At 43.0% G+C, this 10,042-nt stretch overlaps 1 protein-coding gene across 2 annotated transcripts; it reads right to left on the bottom strand.

The window, feature by feature from the left end:
* Nucleotides 1-655: 655 nt before the first annotated feature.
* Nucleotides 656-9,926, bottom strand: LOC120312049. 2 transcript variants are annotated; one of them, XR_005557778.1, is made up of 4 exons: nt 9,818-9,926; nt 6,744-7,745; nt 2,954-3,179; nt 656-2,332 (listed from the first exon to the last, which is right to left on the bottom strand). XR_005557778.1 is itself a non-coding variant. In XM_039352253.1 (4 exons), exons 2-4 carry the CDS (start codon nt 7,729-7,731, stop codon nt 1,208-1,210), a joined length of 2,286 nt encoding a protein of 761 aa, XP_039208187.1. In that variant the 5' UTR covers nt 7,732-7,745; nt 9,818-9,926; the 3' UTR covers nt 656-1,207. The 2 variants fall into 2 exon arrangements, 1 of the variants encoding a protein (XP_039208187.1); XM_039352253.1 differs by having other exon boundaries at nt 2,954-3,126.
* Between the last annotated feature and the right edge of the window lie 116 nt (nt 9,927-10,042).

Here is a 10,042-nt window from a genome sequence, read left to right as displayed (position 1 = left end):
GTCTAACTTTAAAAGAACTGTATCCTAGTACTCAAGAAAACAAAATAGACAAAGGAAAAATATCAGATTTCTTTGCTAGTACGGGTAGTCCTCAACTTACAACAGTTCATTTAGTGGCCGTTCAAAGTGAACAAAGTGACTTATGACTGTTTTTCACACTTAGGACTTTTGCAGCATCCAAGGGTCACGTGATCAAAATTCAGAACCTGGGCAACTGACTGATAGTTCCAGTGTCCCAGGCTCATTTGTGATTTTCTGACAAGCAAAGTCAGTGGGGAAATCTGGAATCATTTAACAACCATGCTATTAACTTAACAACTGCCGTGATTCACTTCAGAACTGTGCCAAGAAAGGTCATAAATTCGCTTAACAACTTGCCTCACTTAGCAACAGAAATTTTGGGTTCAATTGTGGTCGTAAGTCACCCTATGAAAGTTGGGTGGTTATAAAAAAAGGGTTGCATAAATAATGAAATAAAAGCTTTGCAGGCAGCTTCCTATTTAGCTAGGTCAGCAGTTTCTTCCCCCATCATTTCTCAACTATTTTGTTCCCCTGCATCTTTAGAGTGAAGTAAGTACTTAATTCTGCAAATGCCAACTGTTTTTATGTCACTTCTCGCAACCTGAAATCTCCCCTCCCACCATATCATGAACAGTGTTACAGATCTAACTTGGTGGAAGTAAAGTCAACACCGCCGCACGGCACATAATTGCAAAAGAGATGAAATACATCAGAAGCTTCAGAACAACAATCCAAATCAGGTATCTTTGTGATATGGTGATGTAGGTATTTATTCTGCCCTATAAAAATCATCTGGATTGTTTCCCTCCCTTCAAAAACGGCAAAAGAACAGTATTGTGTTTCTTAGAATGTAATTTAATGAAGGCTGGTAATAGGATTTTGTGCCTCATCATACACAATGGAAGACAACCAACCTTCATCGCCCCTTGTAAAGCAATTGCCTCATGGGGCCGGCTTAGCTGGGGGGGAAAAAGAGACTATAATTCTGTAAGTGACCTGAACAAAAAGGGCTTTTTAAAAAAAAAAAACTGAAGGAAAAAAAAATCACAGAACAAAATGATTGAGAGAGATGCAATTACAGGTCCAAGGTGGCTAATGCTACTTCTGAGTTAATATGTCTGGGTTCTCCTATTCATACTGAGCCATTTTCTGTCTCTTTTCCAAGTCTCTAACGATGCACAGGTTTTCAGTACAACTTCATCCTGGGGAAGGCCCAGGGTTCAGGACTGGGTTGCCCCCACAGATGGCCCTGTAAGGTGCAGAGAGGAGAATTCCCGTTCTCTAAAGCTTCAGAAGGGGGGAAACAAGACATGGGCAGTTGCTGAAAAACCTGCAGCTGCTGTGCGTCTTCCAAATGAAGCAGCCTTCCCAGACCACAAACCTGGTTCCCAGGTCTGGAAGCTCCTTTGCCTCTAGAACCTTGCTTTTTTTCGGAGGCCTCTGCCAGCCCCCAGAGCTGGTGGTCGTGTGAGGCCCTTTCTTGCTGGGAAGATATCTTCTGGTAATAGAGCCGAGGTTTTCCTTGCACAGAGAGCCCATTCTTTAGCTGAGGGTGTCTGCTCGGTGCAGAGACGTCTTGCTGAAAGCACTGCCTATAGAAAGAATGAGGCGGTGGAGAGATGACATCGAGCTGGAAAAATTCCTTGGGCTGCCCTTGTTCGGAGTGCAGTTCTCTGGAAGACAGCGGCAGGTGAGCCAAGGAAGAACAGGCCAGGGCTCCGGAGATTGGGAGTTTGGCCTCCTTACTGGGCAGTTTAGGACTCCAGATACTTTTTAAGACATCGAAAGAAGTCTGGAAGTCTGGGGCAGCCCTTTCCGTAGCGGCGAGCCCTAAGTCGAACAGTTGAGAACTGTGCAGCTCCTGTGAAGGATGCAAGTTGTACACTGGAAGAGACTCTGCCTCCTGTAAGTTCCACTGGTCTGGTCTGGGTTGACAGGCCAAAGAATATGGCTGTGGATCAGCCAAAAGGAAACAGCCAGGGCTTTTGCTAAGGCCGGCTGATCCAAAGAAATCTCGAGCAGCCAGAGGTTGACGAAGTTGGTGATGCCTTTTAGAGATAGCCATTTTTTTCAAGGGCGTTTTCTGTTTGCCTTCAGACCTCTCCTGCCTGCCTCTGGATTCCCCCAGGCTTTGCACCCAGTGCTGAGCAGTTGGGAGAGCAAAGGAACTTCTGGCTGAATTCACACGCTCGGAAGATGTCGACGGAAGAGAGTAAGGTTGAGCTGCCCTTAGAAAAAAGCTTCGTTGGTCACGTGCTTCTGGCTCAGCAAACAATTCAACATCTTCTCTTTGGGCTAGTCTGTCGTCTGCCTGTACAGAGAAACAATCACTAGAGAGTAGTCAAAAGTGAACAGAAGGCAGTGGGATATCTCCAAGGGCCTCTAAACCGGGCAAGTTGAAGATCTGTGGACTTCAATTCCCAGAATTCCCCAGCCAGCATCCTTTACCTTCCATATGTAAGGAGTCTAGCCACGTTAACTGGAATTCTGGGAGCCCTTCAGCAAAATCAGAGAAGCCCAATATGCATGCCTACAACCACTAGGGTACCAGCCAATCTGGGCATTGGGGTTTGCCATGAGTATTGCAAAGATGCCATTAATATAGCACTTAAACTTACTGTATATACTGCTCCGTAGAGCTTTTTAGCACTTTCTGAGCTGTCTACAGTGTCAGCATCTTGCCCCCAACAATCTGGATCCTCATTTTACCGACCTCAGAAGGATGGTGAGGCTGAGTCAAGCCTGAGCCGGTCAAGATCGAACTCCTGGCAGTGGGCAGAGTGAGCCTACAATACTGCATCCTAGCCACTGTACCACCAGGGCTCAGACTAGAAATTTTACAGGGTTACAGCCTTTATGCCAACGTAAGAAACATAAGATAGCACATTAAAATCCAGAATGGGGAAATGGCCTTAGAGTTTACTGTGCTTACCACTCTTACAGCTCTATGTGTAGGTCCGTGAGAGAAACAGGCGAGGAAAATTTGCTCATGCTCTTTTGGGGTTTTCAGAGAGACGGTCTGCTCAGAGTTCCTACTGTTGCAGCTGCTGGATTTCTGTCCCAAAAGCAGCTTTTTCTCTCCTCTGTTATCTGGGCTGTTGAAATCTAAAAGAGGGCACAGTAAGCGAACGCAAGGAATCCCATCAGGAATTGCAAATCTACGAACACAAATCAGAGTAAACGAAGTCAAGATTAACCTATTGTATACTATTATCGACAGATTCACCACAGCGTAGGAAATAGTGTTGCAAAAAGTAAAAAAAGATTCTTGATGTTTCTTCCCCTCCCACTCATTATCACTGATGGAACCCCCCCTTCCACTTCAACGCTGGCCCCTCTTAATGGTGAAAAAAGTAAGGTTCTACATTTAGGCAAGAAAAACCAAATGTACAGGTATAGTATAGGGGGTACCTTGCTCAATAGTAGTAACTGTGAGAGGGATCTCGGAGTCCTAGTGTACAATCACCTAAATAGGAGCCAGCAGTGTGCTGCAGCTGCCAAAAAAGCCAACACAGTGCTGGGCTGCATTAACAGAGGGATAGAATCAAGATCACGTGAAGTATTAATACCACTTTACAATGCCTTGGTAAGGCCACACTTGGAATCCTGCATCCAGTTTTGGTCACCACGATGTAAAAAAGATGTTGAGACTCTAGAAAGAATACAGAGAACAGCAACAAAGATGATCAGGGGACTGGAGGCTAAAACATATAAGGAACAGTTGCTGGAATTAGGTATGTCTAGTTTAACGAAGAGAAGGACGAGGGGGGACACGATAGCAGCGTTCCAGTATCTGAGGGGCTGCCCCAAAGAAGAGGGAATCAAGCTATTCTCCAAAGCGCCTGAAGGCAGGACAAGAAGCAACGGATGGAAACTAATCAAGGAGAGAAGCAACCTAGAACTAAGGAGAAACTTCCTGACAGTGAGAACAATTAACCAGTGGAACAACCTGGCTCCAGAAGTGGTGAACGTGCCAACACTGGAAGTTTTTAAGAAGAAACTGGACAGCCATTTGTCTGAAATGGTATAGGGTTTCCTGCCTGAGCAGGGGGTTGGACTAGATGACCTCCAAAGTCCCTTCCAACTTTATTATTATTACTATTATTATTATTATTATTATTATTATTATTATTATTATTATTATTATTACCTCACTGGCCAGTCAGTCAAAACATTTTGGAAAGGGAGGGGGTGTTGAGAGTTTAACTATTGTCCCTGGAGATCAGTATTCTCAGGTAAAACTCTTTCCTCACAATTCTTGTGAAAGGCCCACCAATCACTCTGATGTGCTGCAGCAGTCATATAGGAAGATGGGATCTTCAGAACATTTTTTAAAATTCGAGCCTTACTATCTACAGGTAGGCAACTTATAACAGTTGGTTTAGTGATTATTCAAAATTATAACAGCACTGAAAACAGCAACTTGTGATCATTCTTCAGACTTATAACTGCTGCAGCATCCCCATGATTGTATGATCAAAATGCAGATGTCTGACAACTAACTCGTATTTATGACGGCCTGCAATGTCCTGGGGGGTCACATCATAATCTTTTGCAACCTTCAACGGGAAAGCCAGATTCACTTAACAACCTTGTTACTAACTGAAGAACTGCAGTGATACACTTAAGGCAAGAACGGTCCTAAAATGGCGCAAAACTCACTTAAGAACCGTCTCATTTAACGACAGAAACTCTGGGCTCAGAATTCCTGGGACCAATGATTTCTTGACTAACTGGAAAATACCACAATAAAAAAAGGCCCTGGTCACATTTTTTTTTTTCTTGTCCCTGTGACATTTCATTTTATCCCCAGCCCTTGAGTGAAAAGGCTCAAATTGTTCTTTGCTATACGAACATTAAAGTAATATTTCTCCCTTATTCTAACACCATCCTAAGTGCAACATCTGTAAGGCTTTGTCATCCATTATCTTGAAGGGAAGTCAGGTGACTACGCTGACGGGGAACAGAGGCAATAAAAGCAGGATAGGGATCAGCAATGGGAACACGCTGGCATTGTGTTTTATCGATTCGAAGATTGGTGGATAGTAAAGCTGTGCCGGGATCTGTATTCAAAGGACAAAATGTGATTTGGGGCATGCAGACAGCAGCAGTTGGGCAATCTTAAAGCAGCTGTCTCTTTTCCTAAGCGTTTTTGCCCCTTTCCAGTTCATGTGAAATCCCAAGAAAAGATGTGGTTTAAGTGGTTCTCAGAGATGCTACTGCATGTCTGTTCTTCTGGATGCTGGAATATACACTGGATGCTGGGATATATACGCTGCATTAACAGAGGGATAGAATCAAGATCACGTGAAATGTTAATACCACTTTACAATGCCTTGGTAAGGCCACGCTTGGAATACTGCATCCAGTTTTGATCACCACGATGTAAAAAAGAAGTTGAGATTCTAGAAAGAGTACGGAGAAGAGCAACAAAGATGATTAGGGGACTGGAGGCTAAAGCATATAAGGAACGGCTGCTGGAACTGGGTATGTCTAGTTTACTGAAGAGAAGGACGAGGGGGGACATGATAGCAGCGTTCCAATATCTCAGGGGCTGCCACAAAGAAGTGGGAGTCAAGCTATTTTCCACGGCGCCTGAAGGCAGGACAAGAAGCAACAGATGGAAACTAACCAAGGAGAGAAGCAACCTAGAACTAAGGAGAAACTTCCTGACAGTGAGAACCATTAACCAGTGGAACAACCTGCCTCCAGAAGTGGTGAATGCTCCAACACTGGAAGTTTTTAAGAAGAGACTGGACAGCCATTTGTCCGAAATGGTATAGGGTTACCTGCCTGAGCAAGGGATTGGACTTGATGACCTCCAAGGTCCCTTCCAACTTTATTATTATTATTATTATTATTATTATTATTATTATTATTATTATTGATCATCGCACAGTCAGCCAGATGTTCAGACTGGATTTGGTATTTTGTCTACCTATCGAGTCCTTACCCAGGACCTGGGATAGGCAGATGTGGATGTTTGATGGTATTACAGATATCGTCGCAGGATGGAAGCAGTTCCTAATAAGGCCGCCTTTTGCAATTGACTAATAGCGAATTTGTCAATGCCAATGGTGTTCAAGTGGTGCTCCAGTTGTTTTGGGATTGCACCCAAGGAGCCTATGACTATTGGTACTACCCTTGCTTGCTTTTGCCACAGTCTTTCTATTTCTATTTGTAGGTCTTTGTATTTTGTTATCTTCTCCAGTTCTTTCTCTTCTATTCTGCTATCTCCAGGCACTGCCACGTCCACTATCCAGACTTTTTTGTCTTTCTTATCGACAATTGTTAAGTCTGGGGTGTTATGTTGCAGGTGCTTGTCTGTTTGAATTCTGAAGTCCCAGAGCAGTTATTATTATTATTATTATTATTATTATTATTATTATTATTATTATTATTATTATTTATTACTGTAAGAAATCTGGGGTGGTGGGGGGGGGAGGGGAAGGAAGGATGGGTCAAAGTTACAGGAAATTGAAACGAATTAGGGTTTCGTGCTGAAGGCTTTAAAATCACTCACTTCATTTGTGAAACAATTACCCAACTGCTTCCTTTTTAAAACGTACCAGAAACCAAAAACAGACCGTCAAGGGAGGTTGGCAAAAATGATGCTTTTGCTGAAGCAGGTCTTTCGTTTCCAGTATTTAGAACAAACTCTGGGTCTGCCTGGCTTGCATCAAACCTTTAACAGGGTTTATATTCACACAATAGTTTCTTACCTATGTCCCCGGCGTCCGTGTTACAACTACCTGCTTTCTTCCTGAGCAACGTCAAAGCAGAAAAATCTGGCAAGCTTTTGTTTTGCTGCAGCACGGCATTGATAACGGTCTGCCGCATTTCACTGATTAAATCACGCCCAGGGAATATTGTCTTGAGGTCCAACAGTTTTTCTAAGTCCTGGGCAAGTTCTTTCGCGGGATGTTTAGGTTGAGTCAACCCAGCTCCTTCTGCGGGAGGTGGGGGGACATTTTCCTTGTCATTCACAGCCACTGTTGTGTTGCTTTGGAAAGCTTCGTCCTCTATAGCCTGTTGATCAAAGGTCGCAGCAGGAGATGCCAATGAAGGCTTGTAGCCTGCCTCCACCACCTCCTGCACCACTGCTACTGGCTGGTGTTCTCTGACTGATGCAGGGGCAGCTGGCATTGCCGTAAAATGAGAATCCTCGTGCACGGTGCTTAAATCTTTTAAAAGGCATTCTCCTTGCTCTCCAGAGACAGATTTCTGATTTGCATCAAGAGGGCTACAGGACTGTATCTCTCCTCCCATCAGCCCTCCACTGGCTTTCTGGATAGGAGTTACATCCATTGTATCATGCTCAGCCCTGGGACTCAACAGTCTCTCAATGTCAGCCGATTTCACCTCTCTGTTAAAGATGCCCAGATGCTGTGTCAGTCTGTTCTGGGTTATGATCACGGAGTTTGCAAGGTGGGTCCCTTTGATGGGGGTCGATTTGGCACAGTTGCTAAGCTGAGAGCTCCAGAAAGGGGGCAGCATCTTCTTTAGGCCTCTGCAGTTGGGCCTTTGTTCTGGAATTTTGCCCGTAGCCTTCCTGCCAAATTTGATGTAGTTGCGTTCCCGTCTCGTTCGACGGCGTTTGACCCTGGTGGATTTTTGTTCAGCGCTTTGTTCTGACAGGGGTACCTTCAGCTCGTGGAATGAAGGCAAACCAGATGGTGCACCTCCTTCTCCCCTGTCACAAAGACTCATACTGAAAGTAGCTCCTAGGTGGAAGCAAAGAACAAACACCAACAGCTTCTAAAATACTAGTTCTCGTTTTTCTCCCCTGAAAAACATTCACCAGGTTTATTTTTAACTTGTCTTTATTTTTCATAAAAACTGTAACTCAAGGCAGAAAAAATACCTAATACTCCTCCCTCCTCCAATTTTTTTCCTCAACAACAATCCTGTTAGGTTGTGGGGTTCAGTGGTGGAATTCAGCCAGTTCGCACCAGTTCGGAAGAACCGGTAGCTAATTTTTTGTTCCCCAGGCCCAGAATGGATTTCCAGAAGTGGCATCCACACAGAGAACCAGTTGTTGACATATTTGAATCCCACCACTCCTTCCTTCCTTCCTTCCTGTGGCAGGATTTAGCCACTTCGCATCACTTCGGCAAAACCAGTACTAATTTTTTGTTGCCCAGGCCCAGAATGGACTTCCAGAAGCGGCATCCACACAGAGAACCAGTTGTTCACATATTTGAATCCCACCACTGGTTGGGTTGAGAGAAAGTGACTAGCGCAAGGCCTTCCATGACTAAAGCAGGACTAGAACTCACCATCTCCTAGTGATTGGCTTAGTTACCCAGCCAGCTTTTATCCCTAAGGCTAGAGCTAGAACTCACCATATCCTGGTCTCTAGCATTCCCTATATCAGGTGTGTCCAACCTGCATCTTGCGGGCTGCATACAGCCCTGGACAGCTAGTAATGTAGCCCCACAAGATATAATAAATATATATATAAAATAAAGGATTTGTTATTTATATACATTAACCGTATATTTTATATGTAGCCCATGACAATTCCTCTTCACTCAATGCGGTCCAGGCAAGCTAAAAGGTTAGACACCCATGCCATATATCATTTTTCTTCTGCTGCTCAATAATGGCCAATTCTCAGAAACTGCATGGATAAGTCCCTGCAGTTTTCTTGGCAAGGTTTATAAGATACAATTATGGAAGACTGATTTCTACCAAAATAAATTAACTAAACATTAAAAGTTCTGCTTTGCTAGTTTTTATTCATAAATCAAATCTGATAGATTTAACGATGTGAAAACATCTCATCCCCATGAAAACAATTTATGCGTGCATAAATTTAACAATAACAGTTCCTTCAAAATGCAAAGCACTCTTATTATTTCATCAGTTTTTATATTATACTGTAAGGTAAATCATTATTAGCGCATAAAGTAACAGATGTGAACATTGGGGTTGAAACCTAAGTATAAATAGTTGCATAAGGCAGCTGGTATTTTTCCAAGTTCAGAATACACACTCTTGGCATTCATATCAAAAAGTCATTTTCAACTACCTCTGACATATTCTGTACCAATAAAGGAGAATATTTGTAGCACAGCGTTGAAATGAGGGATTCTTGGTATTCTCTGAGGTTAGTTCTTGCAGATGTTAGACTGGCTCTGATGATGTTACCTAAATGTCTGCAAGAAAACAACCAAGCTCAGAGAATTTTGGGTAGCAGCCCAAAAAGATTCTCAATAAAACAATAATTCTACTGATGAACTTTCAGGATTTTTAACCAACCAATTAGAGAGGCTATACCAATTATACTATATTTTTTAGAGCTTTGTTTCTTTGGGCCAATTATGAACAGCTTCCAGAAGAATAGCTATATGAGCCTTGGGCCATTTCCACACATAACCAATTGGCTTTAGAGTGCTACAAAACTCTTTGTAATATTTTTGCATCCTGCATCTTCAACACTAGACACTACACAATTGCAAAATGGATTACATTTTGGATTACAGTCAAGCTATTTTCCAAACCGCATGAAGGCAGGACAGGAAGCAACGGATGGAAACTAATCAAGGAGAGAAGCAACCTAGAACTAAGGAGAAACTTCCTGACAGTGAGACCAATTAATCAGTGGAACAACCTGCCTCCAGAAGCGGTGAATGCTCCAACACTGGAAGTTTTTAAGAAGAGACTGGACAGCCATTTGTCTGAAATGGTATAGGGTTACCTGCTTGAGCAGGGGGTTGGACTTGATGACCTCCAAGGTCCCTTCCAACTTTATTATTATTATTACTATTATTATTATTGCAAGTCAGCCTACCTGCAAATAAACTGTAACTGGTTTTAGGATGAGCCTATCTCCAGTCACAGAAAACTGCTCAGCTAGACTTTTCCCCTAACCTCCAGGGCAATTATCAACTCTCCTATGGGACAGATCATAGAACTGCTGGTGTTGTTGTTGTTGTTTTTGTAACTCAAAAACTGCTTTGGCAAAATTATTATTTCTGAAAAGAAAATCAGAAAAAATGGTGTATCTGTCTCAAAG

Source organism: Crotalus tigris, unplaced genomic scaffold (genome assembly GCF_016545835.1).
Source record: "Crotalus tigris isolate CLP2741 ecotype Arizona unplaced genomic scaffold, ASM1654583v1 scf7180000018413.2111637, whole genome shotgun sequence".
NCBI lineage: Eukaryota > Metazoa > Chordata > Lepidosauria > Squamata > Viperidae > Crotalus > Crotalus tigris.
This window is presented reverse-complemented; position numbering and strand designations above follow the sequence as displayed.

What these genes read in the sequence shown, in the direction of transcription:
- LOC120312049 (XM_039352253.1), bottom strand. Translation starts at nt 7,731, where the DNA reads ATGAGTCTTTGTGACAGGGGAGAAGGAGGTGCACCATCTGGTTTGCCT. An exon ending in CACGGACGCCGGGGACATAG is followed by an intron (nt 3,127 to 6,743) that starts GTAAGAAACTAT and finishes GCCCTCTTTTAG; the next exon opens with ATTTCAACAGCCCAGATAAC. An exon ending in CACATAGAGCTGTAAGAGTG is followed by an intron (nt 2,333 to 2,953) that starts GTAAGCACAGTA and finishes TTCTCTGTACAG; the next exon opens with GCAGACGACAGACTAGCCCA.